The 24,234-nt window shown below is 41.1% G+C and overlaps 1 protein-coding gene across 5 annotated transcripts in view; it reads right to left on the bottom strand.

Annotated features, from left to right (window-relative positions):
* Nucleotides 1-4,740: 4,740 nt before the first annotated feature.
* The window catches only part of RAPGEF4 (Rap guanine nucleotide exchange factor 4), a 330,927-nt gene continuing 311,433 nt past the window's right edge, over nt 4,741-24,234 (bottom strand). For 4 of the 5 annotated variants that reach the window (XM_088830113.1, XM_088830121.1, XM_088830118.1 and 1 more), the window contains 3 exons: nt 23,775-23,839; nt 9,148-9,202; nt 4,742-6,271 (listed from right to left, as the gene is read on the bottom strand). In XM_088830113.1, coding sequence (XP_088686239.1) covers nt 6,144-6,271; nt 9,148-9,202; nt 23,775-23,839 — 248 coding nt within the window. In that variant the 3' untranslated portion in view covers nt 4,742-6,143. Of the gene's footprint in view, nt 6,272-9,147; nt 9,203-23,774; nt 23,840-24,234 lie in introns of all 5 variants that reach the window. The other variant, XM_088830124.1, reaches the window with a different exon arrangement.

Genomic DNA, 24,234 nt, shown 5'->3' with positions numbered 1-24,234 from the left:
TCGTTTCATGGCTGCTTGCACACTCCCAGAGCTCCCAGAGGCAGAGCCAGGCCCACTGTGAGTGCGCTAGGGGCTGATGTGGTGGGGCCCCAGCCCTCCCTTGATGTGCAGGTTAACAATGCGGCTTTTGTGGCAAACCTGGGCTCCATCCTGTGCACAGCCCTGGTTGTGGCCTGGACCACGCTCCAGGCCCTTTGGCCTATCTCTGTGCAGCCAACCCCAGTCCTCTCCTCGGATCTGCAAAAGGACAGCTATTGTATGGTTCCACTTAGATAAGGTAACTTCCAAGTCCGTAGAAGGGGAGTATGTAAGTCCTCTACATAGGAACCTTCAAGTTGACACTTTCAAAGGTAAGCTGCTGCTGCTGCTGCTAAGTCGCTTCAGTCGTGTCCGACTCTGTGCGACCCCACAGATGGCAGCCCACCAGGCTCCCCCGTCCCTGGGGTTCTCCAGGCAAGAGCACAGGAGTGGGTTGCCGTTTCCTTCTCCAATTCAAAGGTATGAACATATCCTGTGTGCTAGTTGTTGTACTGTTGTTCAGTTGCTCAGTCGTGTCCCACTCTTTGCGACCCCATGGACTGCAGCACACCAGGCTTCCCTGTCCTTCACCATCTCCTGTAGTTTGCTCACACTCATGTCCAATGAGTTGGTGATGCCATCCAGCCATCTCATGCTCTGTCCTTTTTCTCCTGCCTTTAATCTTTCCCAGCATCAGGGTCTTTTCCAATGAGTCAGTTCTTTGCATCAGGGGCCAAAGTATTGGAGCTCTAGCTTCAGCATCCATTCTTCCAGTGAATATTCAGTGTTGATTTTCTATAGGATTGACTGGTTTGATCTCCTTCCTGTCCAAGGGACTCCCAAGAGTCTCCAGCACCGCAGTTCAGAGGCATCATTTCTTTGGTGCTCAGTCTTTTTTTATTGTCCAGCTCTAACCTGTGTACCTGACTACTGGAAAAACCATAGCTTTGACTATATGGACCTTTGTAGGCAAAGTAAGGGCTCTCTTTTTTAATATGCTGTCTAGGTTTGTGCTGTTGTACTGTACTGCTGTGCTTCTTAACATACTGTACTATAAGAATAAAAATATTCTCTTTGTTTTATGTCTTGTGTGTGTGTAATTTGTGTGAAAAGTACTATAAACCTATTGCAGTGCAGTACTATATAGTGTTAGTTGGGTGCCTAGGCTAACTTTTTTGTACTTATATGAACAAATTGGACTTATGAACGCACTGTTGGACCGAAACTTATTCATGTGTATGGGACTTACTATCGTAACTTCTGGGGACTGGGGGTGGGGGGAAGTGGGGAGTTATTATATAATAGGGGTTTTCAGTTTAGATTGATGAAAAGTTTTGGAGCTGGATGGTGGTGATGGTTGCACAATGTGAATGTACTTCATGCCACTGAACGGCACACTCAAAAGTGGTTAGAATGGTAAATTTTATATCTATATTTTACCGCAACAAAAAATGAAAAAGTAGCCCAATATGGACCAAGTCAGGAGGAAGAAAGGTATTTGTGTGAGTATCTGGGCCCACCACTACTCTAATTTTACCATTATGCGCGATTCTCTCTGCCTTACGTTTAAGCCTGTATAATAAGTAATTAAGGAATTAGGTACAACACGTGTCATCCACAGTGAGATATCATAAAGCAATGGCCCTGGCCTGTGAGAGCTGCTATGAGAAATGCAGCCCCTGCCTTGAGCGCTTCAGGCTTCCTACTGCTCTGGGATAAGACAAGGCTCCTTATAAAGGCGAGCGAGGCTTTGCCCACTCAGAGCCTGTCTTGGATCTCCAGCACACCTTGCACCTGCTCGCCCTTGATGTCTCTGCTCTTCCACAGTGAGGTTTTCACCTTCTGTTCTCTGTGCTGCTGAGGTTGTTTCCTCCTTCGAACATATTCTCTCCTCTCTTTCTGCTGAGTTAGCATTTTCATCCTTCAGAGTTCAGATCGACTGTTCCTCCACAGAAAACATTTCCTCACCTCAGATCAGGTTAGGTCCTCTTCCTACATGTTCCAGCAACTCCATCCTTCCTTGGAAGTGTCTTTATGTTCTCTTGCTTATTTGATTTTTGTCAATAGATGATAGGAGAATAGAGACCCTCTAGTTTTTCCTTAGTTGAATCCTGAGTTCACTGAGGGCCTGGCACTCACTTATAAGCCCTTCAATCATCACTGGCTAATGAATGAATGAATAGAAAAATAACAATATCGAACTATTAATAAGTTAAAGTTTCTTCTCCAGTTTTTAAGTCATTGATGCTATGCTCTGATCATCTAATACCACATTCTTCTCTATGTAAGACAAGTGGAGGAAATGAAGATTATTCCACAGCAAGAGAGGAAGTACATTTTAGATTAACAGGTAAAGGAAAACTATTTGACGTAGGGGTTCATCTTTATAACACTGCATTTTCTGTGCTGATTTTTCAAAAAATCATAAGCCCAATATGAAACCAGAATGACACTTCTTTTAATTTCCCCACACTGGTAGTAATTGATTTGCATTCATATTTCAGAGGAAATGCCATTGAATTCAGGAGAAATCTAACCTGCATGGCATTCAAAAATTGCTGGAAAAGCTTAGTTGCTGTACACTGTGCTAAGTAGGTATGTTAAACACTTAAATGTATAATTTTCTACAGGCGCTTTTGGTAAAAACATTCTTCTTTCTCACATCTAGCAAACCTCATTATCCTTCTTGTGACCCTGTAGGCATCTCATTTTCCTTGGCTTGTTTGCAAATTTTAAAGTATTAACTGCATCTCCTGCTTCAGGAAGGGTTGCTTGGCTACTACTCTGTTTTTGCTGGGTGAATTCTTTTGCTTCACCATCGCTACCTTGAATAATGGCATTTAATGCATTTTCAAAGAAGCCAGACATAATTAAAAATCCCTTATCTTTATTAAGTATAGCAATAGTTATTCTCATTTGGAAGACCAAGGGGAATATAATGGGAGAGTATGTATTAATTTTGAATAATGTGAAATCCAAATTAAAATAAGGTCAAAAGGGGTCAGTCACCATGGAATTGGGAGAAAGGAAGGATGTCATGTAGGATACCAGCTTTTAAGTAAGACAGGAGAAAGGAAGAGTAAACAAGAGCAAAGATGCCCAAGGGATAGGCTATCAGCTTCATTTTGTCAGCTTTTAAAATTATCTAGGAAAGGAAAACTATATAATGGTGGGAAAGCATTACATATTATATAAGGGAAATTTTATAGCTGATACTAAGGTCTATGAGATGGTAAAATGCTGAAGAATAATAATTTCAATAAAACTTATTTGGTGACTTTTAAAATTCTCTGGTAAATTCCAGGCTTTCAGCTCGCCTCTGGATAGAAGGCATAATGTTGCATAAAACATCACCCCTGTACCTGGGGACTTTGAACTATTATATAAATGAACACAGAAAGGCATTTGGCTGCTGTGGCATTTCTCAAAGAGGCCTTTGACTGTGAATGTTAAAGGGATTACAGCAGGACTTCTCAGAGCCTTGAATATGTTATTGAACACTGGGAATCATTTTAAGAAGGGGATATATTACGGTTCGCCAATTTTTTGAAGATGTCATCTTGGTTTTGTGTCTCGTTCTGCAATTGTGTGTGTTTTGGAAGGAACAGTTTGCGAACTTGTGAGATTATAGCCTGAAATACACTCTGGAAAATTCTGACATTAAAAAACAGACATGGGTTGGGGAATTAAATTGTTTTGGAAATTTTTTCATCAAGTAGTATACCAATTTCTTAAATCACTAAAAAGTGGTGTAGGACTCATAATAGCTCTAAAATCCAATGCCTCTTCACAGTAGCAGTATTCCTAACAGCTAAAAAGTGGCAACAACCCAATGTCCATTAATTGATAAGTAAGCAAACAACATGTGACATGTCCATATCATGGAATATTATACAGCCACAAAAAAGAATGGAGTAGATACCTGCCACAATGTGGATGAACCCTGACACGTTATACTAAGTGAAAGAAACCAGACACAAAAGACAAAACATTATATGATTCTATTTACACAAAATGTCTAGACTAGGTAAATTCATAGACGAAGCAGATTCAGTAAGTCCCCTATCTATGAATCTTTACATTGAGAACGTCCAAAGATGTGAACATGTGCTTCACCAGCATCAGGCAAGAGTGAAAGTGCAGCTTGCCCTCCATCTCATTTTGCTGACTGTCATTCAGCTCTGCCATCTCCCACCCCCTTTCTCTCCTCCCGTCAGCAACTCTTCTTGCCTGTTCATCTGATGCCAGCCCGGATGCCAGTTGCACTGTACTACTTCCGCACTTTTCAAGGTGCCGTACTGTAAAAGTGATGTCTTTATTTTTTGTGCTTGTTCTATATATTATTTGTGTGAAAAATATTATAAACCTATTACAGTACCTATGTACCTATTATACGTACAGTACCTGTTATATGTACAGTATAGTATATGTACTGCTGCTGCTGCTGCTAAGTCGCTTCAGTCGTGTCCGACTCTGTGCGACCCCACAGACGGCAGCCCACCAGGCTCCCCCGTCCTCGGGAATCTCCAGGCAAGAATACTGGACGTGGGTTGCCATTTCCTTCTCCATAGTATATGTACAGTACCTATTATAAACCTATGTAGTTGATTGTTAGCTGGATACCTAGGCTAATTTTGTTGGACTTACAAAACATTAGACTTATAAATGCACTCTCAGACCAGAACTCATTTATATATAGAGGGCTGACTGTAGTGGTTTCCAGGGACTGGTGAGAGAGGAAAATGAGGAGCAGCTGCTAGTGGGTATGGGGTTTATTTAAGGGATAAGGAGAATGTTTTTGAATTATATAGTGATGATGTTGAACAACCTTATGAATATACTAAAAACCAACAAATTGTATACTTTAAAAAGGTGACTTTTAGAATAAATGAATTTTATTTCAATTAAAAAAAAATACAGGACCCCACCATACCAAGTGGTTATCTCTCCTATATTATAGGAACTGAGAACAACACATCTTTTTCTTGTCACAATTATATTTAATGAAGATACTAGTTGTTATTTACAGAAGATATACATACATACAATTCCTGCACATTAAATGTAGCCTAATTGTGGAAACAGGAAAAAATGTACTCCAAAATTACATACTAAATAAAATAAATAAAAAGTAATTATTTGGCACAATATCTATTATGTAGCAAATAAATAACTCTATACCATTGATTGAATGAACTATTTACAATCTATTTGAAAGTGCAAAACAATTGCTGAAAATTAAGGTATCTGTAATAACATTTAAGTCCAGAAAATATGTGGGTTTTTTAAATCAGTAACAATAATTAGCCAATAGTAAAGGTTTTTTAATGCCCAGGAAAATAATTTTGAAAAATGTTTTGTGCATATTGTGCTCTTCTGAATGTCATTTTTTTTTTTTAATCTTAACGCTGGCAATTTTAAGAAACTTGGAGTTTCTCAGTGGAATTCTTATATATGCAATCCTGATTTGTAAATTATAAAAAGTTATATTGTAAACATAAATATTATTCTATAAGTCATTCAGAAATTACAGACCAATCTTCCCTAAAATTACATAAATAGCCAGAATGTTTTATAGTAACGTGGTCAGGTACAATTCCTTCAGAGGTAAGACTATGAAGATGGAAGAATACAGCCTCTAGTGTGGAGTTACATGGATTCCTCAACACCTTCCAAAAACCCCATGCTCAAGTCAAGATGTTGAGTTAGAAATTATGAAACTATACCACCACTGATGTAGCCAAATAAATACCATTTGTAGCATATCTCATCCTGTAAATACTCCTAGAAAAAATATCAGGAGCTTGATACTTCTCTTGACAATGATATTTCTACCATACTCTTCATGTTGCTCTTATTTTATGTTTCAGCAAAGAAGATGGCACAACTGGAAATAAAATAAGGTGACTATGAACAGGGGATTTCTAAGAGTGTGCAAGCTGTATGCAAGTCAAAGAATTTCTTCTCTTGTCATGGTGCCGGTAAGCTGAATGCAGCCCTGCGATGTCTCAGGGTTTTGCTTGTTTTATAGAATTCTCTAGTGACAATGCGGTCAGCAGTAGCATAAATGGCATTTTTGAAAGATTGCGGACGGAGGCAAACGTTGTTCTGGGCACTTGAAATGTCTATGGTCGACGAGGCTCTAGTCTGTGGGACATCTGTGATAAAGTCCTCTGGTTGTCAATCACATGTAATTGCCGTACATAACTCCGGACATCCTGATGGTTCTTATTAGCTTGAGCTGCATCAGGATCTACCGAAAGAGGAAAGAGTAGGATTGGCATTGCATAATATATGCAGATAAGATACAGCTTTATTTTCTCCAACTTATGACATTTATCATGGATTCCTGGTTTCCATCAAGACCTTTCAACACACTATATTCATTGAACTGTTTCCACTTGGATGTTCCATCTCCTCCCTCCCACCCTTTTCTTCCCTGGAATCATGTATTTTGATCATTTTCCTTTGCATCAGATATTGTTTTTAAAAAACACCAAATAAAAATGAAAGCCTCACCCGACAACCCTGGTTATATATTAAAATTGTTTCCCCTTGCCATCCCCCAGAGTGTATCACTGTGATCTCTGCTCCCTTTGACCCAGACGAGGACTAGTAGCAAAAAGACATAGTTCTCATTAGCTTCTAACAAAAGCACTTAACACCTGAGCTGAACTGAAGCAAGCCAGTGAGACTCTTAAGTCCAACTGCCCTTAATACTTGCAGACAACATACAGCATTACTGCATAGATTGTATGACTGTCCATATTCAGAAAAAAAATCAGCTCAGGCTGAAGTCATGACTTCTACTAGACCTTTAATTCTCTGATGCTATTTGTTCTGAAATCCCAGTTACCATTCTAGTTTCATCCACTCCCCAAAGCATTTGAGCACCAGAGCGATTGGAAGTCAACCAATTTCCCTAAAACCAGGCTTAAAGAAATCAAATGCCCAATCAGATGCCTATACAGGGAATAGACGTGAATGAGGAAGGTCATTTGACCTCTGGTGAATGGGAAAGATAGTTCCCTTCAAAAGTGACTATCCAGCTCCTGCATCCTGAGTTGTTGGATCTTCCTATTTTTCTAGAGAAATGAGAAATCTGGATTTCTTCCCTGGGAATTCTTCCATTTTTGAATGCTCATTATTTCGGAATAAAAGGGGGAAAAAATCTCCATTTAGATCCAACACCTCAGCCATCAGCCATGGTCCATGGGTGGCCTCTGCCCCATGGATGCCAGTGTGGGACACTAGGAGTGGCCAAGCCAGCCTGGACTCTGGACCAGCATTCTTTCTGCCATAGCACATTGCCTTCTGCAGTCCATCTGTCCTCCTTAGATCCACACACCACTCCCAAAGACAATTAGAATGCCATCTGCGTGGGGGCGAAGGCGAGTGTTGCAGGTCTGAACACAGAAAAGCAGAGAAGATACAAAGGCCCCACTTGCTCTAAGAAGAAACTCATCAGTATAATTATCACATATAAATAATGCCACAGTGCTTAATTTCCTTGCCTGTCACTGGCAGTGTACTCTACATGTACAATATACTGTAATTACATTGTACATATTCCCACAATGTTTATGAATCTATTCCTATAGCTTTATCTATAGATTGTTGACTTCAGAGCTGAGCAGCTGTTGTTTACTAGCAGTTACTGATAACTTCAACAAACGCAGTGGATATATATATATATTCCCCCTCCCCATGTCTCTAGGAGATGTAGGAGAATGTAGGATTATACTTCCAAAGAAGCTTTTAGAACAAAACATATTCTATCTTGGTTCTCGGACCTCATGGAGAATCTTCTCAAGGCCTTCAACCCTCTTAGACATTTTGTGTTTAATTTCAGGAATTTCCTAGACCCCCCTGAAGGGCGGTGGATTCTAGGTTATGAACCCTTGTTGTAGTCATCACCTATGTATTTTCATACTTGCGTGTATAACTGCTTTATGACCATGTATTTATACATATAGTACATTTCTAGATGAAGAGATATGAGACACTTTAATTTTGGCAGAATCCACATAAGAACAAGTGATGATGTGCAAGCTCTTCTTGTTTTGGAAGAAAGAGGAAACATAATCATTTGAATAAAAAAATTTTTTTAAGGATCTTTCTCCCTAAGACAAGACTATTTTTCCTAGACCCCCCCACCCCCAGGCATTAAAAAATAAATGTTTAGCAATTATGGTATCCTGTGTTAGCAAACCCTTGGTTTGGTCCAGTCCTGTGCTAAGAACAGCAAAGATAGCTCTGATGAATAAAATGAGAAACTTTAGTCTCTGAGCACTAGATTTATAGGAGGGGATGGTACTGGTAGCCTCGAAGTCATGTCCATGTCAGGTTATCATGTTAAATTAATGAGCAAAATGGCTTCAAGTGACTCATACAGTGAAGTTAGCACAAAACTTTACAGGGGCCACCTTCTCACTCCCAGACTAGCTGGAGGGAGCCAAAGCTCCAAGCCCCACCCAGAGTCCCAGCCCTGAGGAAATAGGAGCACTGGCCCAGCATGATGATCTGGTGTGATGATGCCACTTAACTCCCAACAGTTTAAACTTGCTATTTATTATTAGTGACAGTTTCATATTAAAGCATTTATTATACCAGCTGTTGTGCTAAATGTGCAGATTTAAGAAAAGCACCTTAATTCACCTAGAAATACTAGAAATTTAATATGAATTCCTGCTAAGGGACCTTTTACAAGTGAGCTTATACACATTCAGGCAGTCTCTCAGCACCCCGAGACAATAAATATTCTTCCCAGTTTATAAACGATGGAATGAGTCATCATGAGTTGATGTGAGTTTCTTAACATGAAGCGGTGAGTCATAAAGAGAGTTGGTCAGAGGCAGGATTTGTTGGCATTCATGCCTTAGTTGTCTCTATCCATTCTGAAAAGAGCAAATGAACTTTCTGTGTTCATTCATAAAATAATATTCTTATGGTTATTTTCTAGTTTTACAGCTAGAAAATCTTTAAACACAAGGCCCTTGTCCGATGGGATTCACGATTCAAAGCGTCTCTAACACAATCAAATATTGTCCCGGCTTCCAGAATGTCTCTGTAGCCCCATTAAAAAGGACTTAATCACCAAGATCCATATTGCGGCAGAATTTAACTTACTGAAGGGTTGGCTCCTGCAATATCTCACAGTTCTGGCAGTATTTGCGATCATTCGCTAAAAAAAAAAAGAAAAAGAGAAACTGAAATGCAGGTAAGCTTAGTGTAGAATCCAAAAAAACTCACAAACCCAAAAAACCACACCATTATTTACTTTAGTGATACCTGGGACCATGAAAAATAGCAGGTTCTGATCTGTTGATTATCTGGAGGCAATTGGTTGACATATGACCTGTTTAATTACTTGACAGAGGCACCCCCTACCAACCACATACACGTGCAAGGTACTTCTCAGGTGAGGAATACTACTGGCATCGCTCTAGTCTAATTGCTTATTCCTTAGGATGTAAAAAGCAGGCTGTTGTCCCTGAGACTGAACCTACTCTTCAGGACCAGTTCTTACCATCCTCTCTTGAGGTTACTGTGAATTTGCAAGAGAATTTGTAGCTATTCTAGGTTTGGAGAGGGTTTAGCTTGTCAAGTTCTTCACTGTAAACAGTAATGAGATATTCGATAATGTTGACAGAGTGGTCATATTCTATCTCCACAGTTTTCTATACACTAAGCACTGCTGCTGCTAAGTCACTTCAGTCGTGTCCGACTCTGTGTGACCCCACAGACGGAAGCCCACCAGGCTCCCCCGTCCCTGGGATTCTCCAGGCAAGAACACTGGAGTGGGTTGCCATTTCCTTCTCCAACACTAAGCACTACAGCATATTAAAAAGCAGAGACATTACTTTGCCAACAAAGGTCCATCTAGTCAAGGCTATGGTTTTTCCAGTGGTCATGTATGGATGTGAGAGTTGGACTGTGAAGAAAGCTGATCGCCGAAGAATTGATGCTTTTGAACTGTGGTGTTGGAGAAGACTCTTGAGAGTCCCTTGGACTGCAAAGAGATCCAACCAGTCCATTCTAAAGGAGATCAGTCCTGGGTGTTCACTGGAAGGACTGATGCTAAAGCTGAAACTGCAATACTTTGGCCACCTCATGCGATGAGTTGACTCACTGGAAAAGACTCTGATGTTGGGAGGGATTGGGGGCAGGAGGAGAAGGGGACGACAGAGAATGAGATGGCTGGATGGTATCACCGACTCGATGGACATGAGTTTGAGTGAACTCTGGGAGTTGGTGATGGACAGGGAGGCCTGGCGTGCTGTGATTCATGGGGTCGCGGAGAGTCGGACATGACTGAACGACTGAACTGAACTGAAGCATTATTAGCCTTTTTCATCTTCCAGCAAAAGTGTGTGTTTTAACATTAACCTTAATTATGTGATTCCCTCCCTCTTCCCTCCTTCATCCTTTCTGATTATAACAGTAACACACACACATTTTAGAAAAATCACAAAATCTAGAAAATGTTGAGAACTAAGTAAAAAATCACGCAGAACATTGCTTCACAGAGTAACTTCAGCTATATTTTGGTACATTCCCTTCTAATATTTTAAAAATAAATTGGAGAAGGAAATGGCAACCCACTCCAGTGTTCTTGCCTGGAGAATGCCAGGGATGGAGGAGCCTGGTGGGCTGCTGTCTATGGGGTCGCACAGAGTCGGATACGACTGATGTGACTTAGCAGCAGCATACACATTTTGGAGAGTCATGATTCATAACAGACTACTTCAGGGAAATTTGGATTACTGAAATAACCTTTAAACACCTACAAAATTTTAAGCACAGTCAAAACATGAAATTAAAAGATGCTTGCTCCTTGGAAGAAACGCTATGAGCAACCTGGATAGCATATTAAAAAGCAGAGATGTTCCTTTGCCAACAAAGGTCCATATGGTTGCCAACAAAGCTATGGTTTTTCCAGTAGTCATGTATGGATGTGAGAGTTGGACTATAATAAAGAAAGCTGAACACAGAAGAATTGATGCTTTTGAACTGTGGTGTTGGAGAAGACTTCTGAGAGTCCTTTGCACTGCAAGGAGATCCAATCAGTCCATCCTAAAGGAGATCAGTCCTGAGTGTTCTTTGGAAGGACTGATGTTGAAGCTAAAACTCCAACACTTTGACCACCTGATGCAAAGAACTGTCTCATTTGAAAAGACCCTGATGCTGGGAAAGATTGAGGACAGGAGGAGAAGGGGATGACAGAGGATGAGATGGTTGGATGGCATCACCGACTCAATGGACCTGAGTTTGAGTAAACCCTGGGAGTTGGTGATGGACAGGGAGGCCTGGCGTGCAGTCCATGGGGTCGCAAAGAGTTGGACACAAGTGAGCAACTGAACTGAACTGAAAACTTAGAAAAGAAAATCACTTATAATTGCATTGTCCAGTATTAACATTTTTAGAGTATATCAGGTCAGACCCTTTTTGTGTTCACATGTAAAAATTCATTATTTTCGTGTGATAGATACAGAATTTAAGTTTGGGAAGATGAAAAAGTTCAGGAGATGGATAGTAATGATGGTTGCACAATAATGTGACTGTATCTAATGTCACCGAACTGTACATTTGAAAATAGCTAAAATGGTAGGTTTTATGTTATGCATATGTAACTGTAATAAAAAAATTACTGTTTGCAAAAATAAAATATATATATATATAAGCCTTTTTTTCCCAAAAAATGGAAGTCATGTATATTTTTGTTTTGATTTGAATGTTTCACATGGCATTATGACTTTTCCATGCCATCTGCACTTTAAAATCTTTTTAAATAACTAGGTATTCAGTCATATGGATGGATCATAATTTATTTAACCTTTGTTAATTTTGTCATTCAGTTCAGTCACTCGGTTGTGTCCGACTCTTTGTGACCCCATGAATCACAGCACGCCAGGCCTCCCTGTCCATCACCAACTCCCAGAGTTCACTCAAACTCATGTCCATCGAGTCAGTGATGCCATCCAGCCATCTCATTCTCTGTTGTCCCCTTCTCTTCCTGCCCCCAATCCCTCCCAGCATCAGGGTCTTTTCCTAAATTTTGGCTACCATAAAAACTTATAAGGAAACCTTCTGAACTGCACTCAACTGAGTTAAAAACAAAGGAGGGAAGAAATGGACAGGAACATGAGGGACAGCGTGAGGCTGAAGCAGTGCTTCTGAGCCACTATTTCTCGCTCCTGCCTTTCTGAGGGTAACTGGGGCCCTCAGTCTCTGTGTAACATCTCAAGATACTTGTTCTCTAGGCTGTCCCTCAGAGATGGTGGATTAATTCTAACATGAGCAGAAAATCGATAAGGTTCTGGCCAGGAAAAGAGAGTCTAATCTTGGAGTGGCTGTTTAACTCCAGTCCTTGCTTTTTCCTCTCACTGACCCTCGGCTTGCCAAAATTAGAAGATGACTCTGAGAACACTGACACAGTGTTAAAAAAAATAAACTTATTTGGGAGGGAATTCTCATAGAAGAGCTGAAGCTTTACAAGTACACACAGGTGAATGTTCATAATGCCTCACTGAATATTACTGCTTTGAGGACTCTGGCAAGCATGAAGGGACATGTGTCTGCAGTGGGTAATTTCTCATACACAAAGAAGCAATCAGAAAAGTTTGAACTTCACTTTCATAAAGGATCCTGAAAGCCAGCACATCCATTGATCAGCATGAGAAATATATTACAAATACCTCCAAGAAAACGTAACATACAATGTATAATTAGCCTCTGATATATGGAGCCCTGAAATAAACAGTAACTACGATAATTTTCCTGCTAATTTACTTTAAGTTGTTTTTTCACTTCTCCAAAGGCTTTGCATCCGAAGGGCACAAGTATATTCCATGTAGAATTATTGTAATTCTTCAGATGTTGAATGGAATGTAATTACTGAGAACCCTGGGAAATGCTGCCAGTATGCCCCTCTGAAGAATAATAAAACAATTAGCAGGGGTCAGAAACCTCTTCCTATACCATTTTGTAGGGAGTAATTGTTCTGCTTTTTAGTTTTGAAAGCTAAAACATTTCATTCTGACTTTGGTTTTAAGACTACTCTTTACAGCTGTACTCTGAGGCTTCATAATTTTTAGCTCATTATGTAGTTTAAAATGTGAGAACAATTGTTTAAATCAGTAATTTCCAGCTCTGGAGTTCGTTCTACCTTTCTAAATCTTTGATTAATTTTAACAATGGTTTTAATTTTGACGTATCCCTTTTAATTGTACTCAAAGATAACTTCAGTTTAACTTTGCAATCCAAACCTGGCTTTGCAACGAGGCCCATTGTTTCTCTTTGAGATGGCTGCACAATAATGTTAGAATTCGTAACATTAGCCGTAGCAGTGCCCAGACTCCACTAGTGCTGCTGGTCAGTGCAGTTACAGAATCCTTTCTCAAGGCCAAAGAAGAGCTAACTTGATATTCTTAACCCTACCCTCGTTTGCACCCACTGACCCATGCAATGCAATATGTAATATGCTACAGCTGCTTTCCTGGGTTTGCAGGGGAGTTCAGAAGTTCCCTTGTTTAACTGTCTCCAGGGGCATAATGACATCAAAGCTTGCCTACAGATACTGGCTTCTCACTGTTTGAATGCATCTAGCAACAAGGAGCTCATTACCTCCAAGGACAACCCCTTGCATTTTTCAACATTTATGACTACTAGACATTTATCATTTTGAGTCCAAGTGTTTGCCCCTTTGTTTTTCACCCCATTTATCCTAGCATCCTATCTCTGAGCTCTTAAGCCACAACAAAGATGTTTAGTTCTTTCAGGACAGTTCTTCAAATACTTGAAGATAGCTATCAGGGACATCTCTTCACCCCCACATCTATTCTGGTTCAGCCTAAATATCCCCAGTTTCTTCAACAATTTCTCATAAGTTTCAGGTCTCTTCTAGACAGTTCTCTAGATTAAAGTCCACAATTTAAAAAAAAGCCACACTGCTAATATTTGAACTTCTAGTGAATTAATTAAACCTCTCAGCCCTCTTCACTGAACTTCTTTCTCTGTGGATGTGCAGGTGGTTTCATGGACCAACGTGGAGAATTTTGCATTTATCAGCACCAAAAGCCATCCAGTTAGTCTCTCTATCCTTCTGCAGACTTTAGTCCTGTGTGTCATTTTTGACAGTGGGTGACTGTTTATTCATTGCTATTCTCAGTGAAAGTTGGCAAAAACTAAGGTTAAAAGATACAGGCTTTATTATCCAACTGCCACAGCAGGGATGAAGCCAAAAATTATACCCTAGGCTTTGGGGCCCTGCTGGAGCAGGTTGGCCTGCCTGGAGCAGGCCAGGCAACTTTCCTACAATGCCAGTCAGTGGAAAAATACCTGATCACTCCAAAGCAGAGCTTCTCATCTTTTTTTGTTTTTCCCATCCCAGCAAACCCAGGGTTATGACACATTCCTATTAGCACTGGCTTGTTAAAACAGTGATTTGTAATTCAGGGACAAAGTGAGGAGAACATGCTCCTTTAGAAGGCACCTGGATCAGCGCAGGTAGGCAGAGCAAGTCCTTCTCCACGCCTGCCCTGACTCTGATACAGCCCTGCCCGCTCTGGGAAGGCCCCACCTTAGGGTTCGCTCATCAGCCTACCCTGGTGGGTGCAAACCAAGAATGCCAGGCTTCCCCTTGGGAATCCACATTCCAAATTTCCCAGGACCACCACTTTCCTGGGACTAATTCCAAGTATGGGTCTTCAGAGCTTATTTGCAAGAATTATGTTTATACAATTCCTTACCTACAGGGATAAGAGAAGGACCCAACTGAAAGCTGATGAATCGCCCTCAGGATGTGAACTCACATGCGGAAGCTCAGGAAGGAAAAATGAGGTAGCAAGCCAAGGTTTCGGTAACTACCCTCAGGTTTTTTTTTTTTCCCCTTCTTCTCAGTGTTTCTTTTGAAGTGATTTCAAATTTTAAGAAAATCTGCAAGAGTAGTCCAAAGAACTCACATATAACCTTGGTGAATGTGTCTTAACAAGACCTACCCTTTTAAGGGCACCTCCCAGGCTTTAGGCTTGTCCTATTGGGCATGTCAGTGGGACAGTTGACCAATATAAGAGTCTGGTCTGGATAAAGGTGTAGACAGTGCATACCCAGTGACCCTGGGTCAGGTATTTATTGATTAAGTATATTATTTATATAAATTATATAACATATATAAAATATAATAACATTAGTATTATTTCTGTATCAAGCTGCAAACAGAGCGACCCAGAGGCAGATGTCCTTCCTAGGGTCTGAGTTGCAGAGTGGCCAGCACAAAGATGCCATCTAGCAAGGGAGTGACCAGCTGTGGGCAATCAAGCCTGGCCCATGTGAGAGGCCCTGAGGCTGTGGTCCCCAATGCAAATCTCCCTCAAGCTGCTGCTGCTAAGTCACGTCAGTCGTGTCCGACTCTGTGTGACCCCATAGACGGAAGCCCACCAGGCTCCCCCATCCCTGGGATTCTCTAGGCAAGAACACTGGAGTGGGTTGCCATTTCCTTCTCCAATGTGTGAAAGTGAAAAGTGAAGGTGAAGTCACTCAGTCGTGTCCGACCCTTAGCGACCCCACAGACTGCAGCCTACCAGGCTCCTCCATCCATGGGATTTTCCAGGCGAGAGTACTGGAGTGGCTTGCCATTGCCTTCTCCGTCCCTCAAGCTAGGAGGCGAGTAATTCCTTCCCCTTGAATCCAAGGAGGTGTCAGAGAGGGCTCTTCTCAGATGGGTCCTTGGGGTCTGGGCTTCCCTGTTTACCTTCTGTGGCACCGTCCCCTCAGGGATGGGCTGGCCACCTTATACCTTCACTCCTATCCAGATGGCCAACAGCCCACCAGGTCTCCCCAACCATCTCCAGCTCTTCTGGCCAGCTCTGTACTGACTCCTGTGCCGGGTCTGAGCTCTCCCTTCACTCTCCCGTCCCTGGAGGGGAGCAGACTCCTATGTCTGTTTTTCAAGTTCAGGCCAGCAGACCGTCCAGACAGTTGCACCTGGCATTGTTCCTCTCCTGACCTCCTCCCCTTCATAGCAGTTGCCAGAACAGCCTTCCTCTGCTCAGGCCAGGCTCCCTCCCTGCTCCCTTGATTAGGCACTCCTGCCCTCAACAGGTTTTGTCTTTCCTTCTATTGCCCCTTGAAACCTTTGCCCTCCTTGTTCTTAAAGGTTTGCCAGACTGCTCTCTCCTTTCTTCTTTCTGCCCTTCTGATTTGACTCTGCCCCTGTCCTGTCAGATACAGGACCTCAGTCCATTACCCCGAGCTTACCATGTGTAAAAGCACATTCACACCATTCTGATTATTTCACTCAGATCCTCATATATTGGGACAGTAATTTTTTCCCACATATATATGTAGAAGTATATCTGCCTCTCACCTGCCAAGATTGTGCCCATGACAGCAACCAAGTGGAAATAAATGCATGGTGAGGACCAGAGAAAAGAGATAAAATGGCCCAGGAGCTGACCCAGTCTTCACTATATGTATCCCTGAGGAAGAATCCTGGCTCCTGTCTCATCCTACAGATCTTTAATGTCTAAGAGATGAGTGGCATACAGATACAAGCATGTAATAAGCATGATGCTCATGGTATACTGTACATATGATGGATGGACATGGCAGCACAGGTGTCATGTGGGCACTTGCAGAGTATTGTGCATCTCTGTATGCAGGGAAGGGCACTAAAGGACTCACCACAGGGACGAGGGTGGACAGAACAGTGTCCACTGAGGAACAGAAAGCTAAGGGGTTCATCTTGCATAACATATTGATAATATAAAATGCTTGGGACATTCTGCTTAATCAGGTTTCCTAATAAAACAGAAAAATGCATTTGGATTCAATCATTACATAAATCCCTTTATAAATGCTTCAGTGTATTGTCCTATCTCACCACGTCTAACACCGGAATAGGGTTATTCTTTTGTGCAACAAATATTTCTTTCATACTTATGACATGCCAGACACCTTTCTTGGTGCTAGAGAAATATCAGTGAACTGAACAGATTAGATACCTGGACTAGGACATTTACATTCTAGTGGAGAAGATAAGCAATCAAGAGACAATAAAAAGAAAGATCATTTTAAAATGTGAAACAAGTTGTTGAAGCAAGGTTATCTGTTGAGAATCAGCTGTCTGGCAAGGTGTGGAGCGTAGAAGAACATCTGAAGAGTGGTCAGGGAGGACTACTTGGATAGAGGGACACATGAACTGAGACCTGAATGATGTGGAAGAGTCAGACTGGTGAAGGCTAGAGGAAGACGGATTCAGGCCAAGGTGACAGCAAGTGCAGAAGCCCTGAGGCAGAAAGGAAGGAAAGCAGGTTGGTCTCACTAACTTGGACTGCATACAGAGAAGATGAAGTGTGAGATGAGGCTGAACGGGTGCTCAGAGTAACAAGTCTGGATTTGATTATATTGTATTTAACACGGTTGTATTTTTCTCTGATATAAGGAGTTACCTCTCTTTGCATTTTGCTTTTTCACACCTTTTTAAAAACAGAAGTATAGTTGATTTACAGTATTAGTTTCAGGTGCATCTCGAAATGATTCATTATGCATACATGTATAAATCTATATTTTTTCTTTTCCATTATAGTCTGTTACCAAGACATTGAATATAGTTCCCTGTGCTATACAGTGAGTCTTTGTTGTTATCTCTTTTATATATATTAGTGTGCATCTGTTAATCCCAAACTCCCAGGTTATCCCTCAACCCTGGTTCCCCATTTGGTAACCGTGTTTGTTTTCTATGTCTTTGAGTCTGTTTCTGTTTTGTAAATGAGTTCATTTGTATCACTTTTTTAGATTCCACATGTAAGTGATATCATGTGATATTTGTCTTTATCTGACTCACTTCATGTAGTATGATCTCTAGGTCCATCTACGTTGCTGCAAATGGTATTCTTTTTTATTCCTGAGTAATATTCTGTTCTTAACACACACATACATATATATCATATCTGCTTTGTCCATTCATCTGTCAATGGACATTTAGGTTGTTTCCACGTCTTGGCTATTGTAAATAGTGTTGCTATGAACATTGGGGTGTGTGTTATCTTTTCTAATTAAAGCTTTCATCTTTTCTGGATATATGCCCAGAAGTGGGATTGCCAGACCATATGGTAGTTCTATTTTTAGTTTTTTAAGGACCCTCTAAGGACTGATGCTCCAAAATCACTGCAGATGCTGATTGCAGCCATGAAATTAAAAGACGATTACTCCTTGGAAGGAAAGTTATGACCAACCTTGATAGTATATTAAAAAGCAGAGACATTACTTTGCCAATCAAGGTCCATCTAGTCAAGGCTATGGTTTTTCCACTGGTCATGTGTGGATGTGAGAGTTGGACTATAAAGAAAGCTGAGCGCAGAAGAATTGATGCTTTTGAACTGTGGTGTTGGAGAAGACTCTTGAGAGTCCCTTGGACTGCAAGGAGATACAACCAGTCCATCCTAAAGGAGATCAGTCCTGGGTGTTCATTGGAAGGACTGATGCTAAAGCTGAAACTCCAATACTTTGGCCACCTCATGCGAAGAGTTGACTCACTGGAAAAGACTCTGATGCTGGGAGGGATTGGGGGCGGGAGGAGACAGGGACGACAGAGAATGAGATGTCTGGATGGCATCACCGACTCGATGGAGGTGAGTTTGAGTGAACTCCGGGAGTTGGTGATGGACAGGGAGGCCCGGCGTGCTGCGATTCATGGGGTCGCAAAGAGTCGGACACGACTGAGCGACTGAACTGAACTGATACTGTTTTCCACAGTGACTGTACCGATTTATATTCCTATCAATAGTATGTGAGGGTTCCCTTTCCTCCATACCCTCTCTAGCATTTGTTATTTGTAGACTTTCGGACGATGACCATTCTGATTGGTATGAGGTGGTACCTCATTGTAGCTTTGATTTGCATTTCTCAAATAATTAGCGATGCTAAACATCTTTTCATGTGTCTGTTGGCCATCTGTATGTCTTCTTTGGAGAAATGTCTATTTAGGTCTTTTGCCCATTTTTTGATCAGGTTGGTTGGTTGTTTCTGAGTTGTTTGAGCGGTTTGTATATTTTGGAAATTAAGCCCTTATTAGTCGCATCATTTGCAAATATTTTCTAATCCTTAGGTTTCATTTTGTTTATAGTTTCTTTTGCTATGCAAAAGCTTATAAGTTTTATTATGTCCTATTTGTTTATTTTAGCTTTTTCTATTGCCTTGGGAGGCTGACCTAAGAAAACATTGCTACAATTTACGTCAGAGAATGCTTTCACTCTGTTCTCTTCTAGGAATTTTATGGTGTCATATCTTATATTTAAATCTTTAAGCCATTCTGAATTTGTTTTTGTGTATAGTGTGAGGGAGTGTTCTAAGTTCATTGACTTACATGTGGATGCCCAGACTTTCCAATACAACTTGCTGAAGAAACTATCTTTTCTCCATTCTGACATCTCTTTTATTACTGTTTTGAACTAGTTTTACATCTTTTATTGATGTTTACGTGTTATGTTTTATTTTCAACTGCATATAATCTAAAAGCCAAGGACTACTTTTTGGAATTGTTTATATTTCCTAGCAAAATTTTTTGCTTAGACACTCTATACATATTTAATTGCTTTGAAACATACCCTTCGGATAATCTACATTTAGCCCAGATCATGTATTCTATATAAAGAAGTAAACTTTCAAAGTCCTTTGAAAGATTTCTGTTGTGTTGGAAAGGTCTGGGAAATGGGTAGATTTGAACACTTAGAGTTTTACTTGGAGATTCTTTTTCCCATAGCTTGATATATAAGTCCAGGGCTCTCATCATGAGTCTTGTAATAATGTTATTGATGACAGAAAACAAATTGTTGCTAATAATGTAACGGCATGATTAGTGATACCCAAATATAATGATTCAAAACATTTTCCTTCCTTTATGAATTAGCTTCTGTTAATGTTTCTAGAAGAACAGAGGTTTGCCTCAGGCTTCTCATTCCAAATAAAATGACTATCTTAATATTAATAAATAAATTCACCTAAATATGGGTATGTCTGAAATAGAACCAACCTCCTAATACAGCAGCAACTGTGGCTATCAGCATGCTTCATGCAGCCTGGGGTAGTGGCAGCCGGCCAGCATATTATCCTCTGATCCATTGCTAGTCTACCTCCTAAATGTTATAAATATTCATGTATGCCATAGAAAGCTACAAAGGGCTTTATTCAAACATTTTTTTGAATACTCCTTTATGTTTCCCCCAAATGAAAGAATGTCTGTTTTTTTTTTTTTTTTGCATAGGATCAGAGTGTGAATTCTCTTTTGTTCATACTCATAAATCCTGAAAACCAATATGCAACAAATTCTCTAATCCTCATTTCATACCCCAAGGGTGAAGAGGTTCAAAATAAAAATACTTAGGATTGGCATGGCAGCTCACTGTGACTGGGCAATGCTGCCACCGAAAAAAGCATCTGTGTTCCCAACCACCCAGGTGACTTCTGCCCCTGGCAGGGACTCCTCAAGGGAGACAGCCTGCCTGCCCCAGGAAGGCTGCCAGCTTTGCTTACCACCGTGGCCTTGCTGATGAATGAGGGGGAAGCTGCGCAGATATCAAGCTGGAAAGGGAAACAGACACGTCCTTCCCCAGGAATACAGTAATAACATCAATCACTAGTGGGGGTTGTGGAGTGGTAGTGGTGGTGGTATGGGAGCAGGGTGGGCTAGCTTATGGGGAGAAAAGGTTAGAAAAGTTGCCACCAAGCGCCAGGCTGGTCAAAGCCAGGTTTAAAAAAACGTAATCAAATCCTTTTTTAAAAATTCCAGTTCATTTTTCAGTAACACCTAACTCATGGAAGGGCAATTATAAAATTCAGCTTTCTCACAGTGCGATTTATCAAATGAAATAAAATTTATCACTGCTGGAGCAGAGAACTGTTACAATAGTACTCTTGCAGTATTCTTTCTCCCCTTTTCTTTCATAGTAATTACAACCTCTTAATTTTGAGTGGGGTATTGGACACCCAAAATAAGGGCCACACATTCTTTCTTTTCATGTGACTATGTTTCTTCTGTCTGATAAAAGGTGAGCCAAGTGGTTAAGTGCAATTCTGGGTCACATCCCTACGGGGAAGAAGCAGGTCTTCACCTTTTCCCTTTCCCCCTCCCTCTAGCTGGAACTGGGGTGGCGGTGGTCCACCGTCTTGGACCATATGGATGGTGAAACGGCACAAGAGAAGGCTGGAATTTTGACTGCTTCCTGGAGCAGAACTTCTAGACTTAGACATTTAAGTGAGAAAGGAATAGACTTATCTTGCGTAACCCATCGTTAACTCAGGCTTCTGTTATTGCAGCTGAACTGCTATCTTAGCGCTTCAGTTGCTTTCAAGCAAAAGTGGACTCTGTCAGAGCAGGCTGTGAAGGACCTCTCTCCTCACTGCCAGGCATGTAAGAACACACTGCTGTGGGCATGAAGTACAGAGATGGGGAAGGGGAGCTCCCTGAACGTCCATTAAATATGGTCTTGACTTTTCCTTCCCAGGTTACAGATGCGACACCAAGATCTAAAGATCCAGATGAAACAAATTTCATCCTCATTGACAGGTATTTTTGCTTTTCTCCTTTGTTCTGTTCAGTTAACATTAATGATCAAAAGTTCTAAAGCTCAATCAACTCTTTAGGAGACTGACTCCTACGCCTCTGTGCACAGGTATATTTTACAGTCAAATGGTTGGCTTAACCACCCTTTGGTCTGTATTTCTGCCTAAGGGATCTGGAAGGTTCTTTACCTATTTGCTATATCTTTCATTTCTGGAAAACAAGTTTTCTCTTGAGAAATTAGGGAAACTATGTTTAATTCTCCATACTAATAAGTGAGCAAATAATGTTTTTACTTTGATCACAGAATTATTAAACTGACACACCAATAGAGATGTTCATACCCTACCCTTGGTATGGGTGGAGGGGGAGACTGCTAAGGAATATTTGCCCTCTAGCACAGAGTTTAAAGAATCTGTACCAGAGGGCAAATTCAGTTGGTAAGAATCTGTCTGCACTGCAGGAGACCTGAGTTCAATCCCTGGGTTGGAAAGATTCCCCTGGAGAAGGAAATGGCAACCCACTCCAGTATTCTTGCCTGGAGAATCCCATGAACAAGGAGCTGATGGGCTACAGTCCACGGGGTCACAAGACTCAGACATGACTTAGTGACTAAACCACCCCACAGAGTGTCTTTGAGGAGTATGGACTCAGGTGCCATTTCCTAGGAAGCTTAAGACGCAGGACCTAGTGACCAGCACTTGCTGCTGTTCTTTACCAAGCTAAGCTTTGCAATAAGCTCATCCTCAAAGCTGAATAGTATGATCTTTACAGGATGACGGTGGGATGTTTTGAATTCTCCCAGAGTCACACATATTAGCTGGATTTCAGGAAACAATTAGAACAATTTTTCTGATAAGAATGCTTACAACACTCTATGACTTACAGGAATAGTTAAATACCCTGGCCCCACCAATGATTCCCCAGGGATAGCTGGGGGATGGGGGGGCATCATCCCCATTTTCTGTTGGGGAAACTGACCCATGGAGAACTTAAGGGACAGCTACAAAGTGATGAAGCTGACCCTCATGTCTCCTGAACTCTCAGCCCTGAGCTTTTCCTGTGGTGCCATGTTCACTGCTGCAAAAGTGTACCCCGGGCTCATGCTCATCCACACAGAGATAATATCGCACCTCCCCATCCATGCGGGCTGGGGCCAAAGGATTTAGAAGACAATGGAGCATTCCATGAACATGCACTATGTCGCTAAAGAAAGGCTTTGGCAAGACCTGCCTTATTGCTTCACAGAAGATGAGAAAATTAACTGCAAAGTAACGAATGCTTTTTTTTGGGGGGTGGGGGGTGGGATGGGAGGGGCTGGAAACCAGTGACTATGCACCACTTACACACAACTGTTTCTTCTAAAAAATTTTGTTTTCAGTTAAGGAAGATTTTCAAGTTCCCGCCCTGAACTTGGGTGAACTTTACTGGACACGCAAATAGAGTTTAAAATTGCTGAGAAGGTTCATCAGGGTTGCTGTGTATACCAGAGCAACGGGACGAAAGTGATCCCATTCACATAGTTTTAAAAATGTAATTAGGTACAGGTATATGCAACACCTGTATGAAAATAAGAACTTTACTTTATGGAGGGACATAACTAAATGAAGAGATACACAACTTCCTTAAGAAACAATAGAAAAATAGACCAAACCAATTTTATTGGTTCCTTTCATCTTTAACCCATGAACACATGGAAAACTGGACATGGTAAAACTGTTAATTTTCCCCCTATTAATGTATAAATTCAGTACAATTCCAGTCAAACACACATTCGGGTGACTATAACAAAGATCTTCTGTAGAGTTGCCTTTTACCTACACGCACTAAAGTCAGCCTCAGCATATCAACATTTCAAAGGCATCCTGGGGCGGTCTAGCTCCGCAAACCACAAACAACAAAACAACATGGAAGTCACTCTGGAACATTTGTGCATTTTAGCAACAGGCAGCCAAGGACGAGGCACACAGCAGAAAAGCTAGCTGCCGCTGAGGCCACAGCACAGACACTATTCAGTTTCACAAAGGAGACTGACAGACTAAACGAGGTAGCCAATTTGAACTGAGTATTTCAAAACTCCTTTATGTGTAACTAGCTTTTCAAGGTGGCAGCATATGTGGAAATTATTTCCTTTATTAGTACAAATGCAAAATTTTATTTTAAAAAAACATCGTGGTTAACAATACTGTACACGTACCATTTTTTCAAAGTTTACTAGATTGTCAATGAACGTCTTGTTCCCCTCATGAGTAAATGTCATATCTGCAAAGAAATAAAAGTCACATTCTAATCACTAACAGAAATATGTCATACAAAGAAACCACAATAGCACCATTAGATTATGCTGAAGGATTTGCATAACACTGCAGCTGAAAAAAGCCGATAATAGTTCCTTTTATGTTAGGTGTTTAACTTTCTAAAAGCATTTTACCTGAGCTTAGTTAAAATTTCCAAACTAACCCTCTGTTTCACTCTCACGTCTCCCAAACCACACACAGATTCCCTGCTCCTGCAATAATCTTGCCAACCCTTTCAGAAAAGTCAGGGCAGAGGGGAGATGCTGAGGAAGGTGGGAAGATCATTCTTCCCAAGGAGGTCGATCTGATTAGGCACCTGCTCCTTTTCTTCCCCATACACTCATCACTGGCTTGTCCTGT

Source organism: Moschus berezovskii, chromosome 2, assembly GCF_049115385.1.
Source record: "Moschus berezovskii isolate FMDL1 chromosome 2, NW_MosBer_1.0, whole genome shotgun sequence".
NCBI classification, from domain to species: domain Eukaryota; kingdom Metazoa; phylum Chordata; class Mammalia; order Artiodactyla; family Moschidae; genus Moschus; species Moschus berezovskii.
Note: the sequence above shows the minus strand (reverse complement) of the source record. Positions and strands in the feature narration are given on the sequence as shown.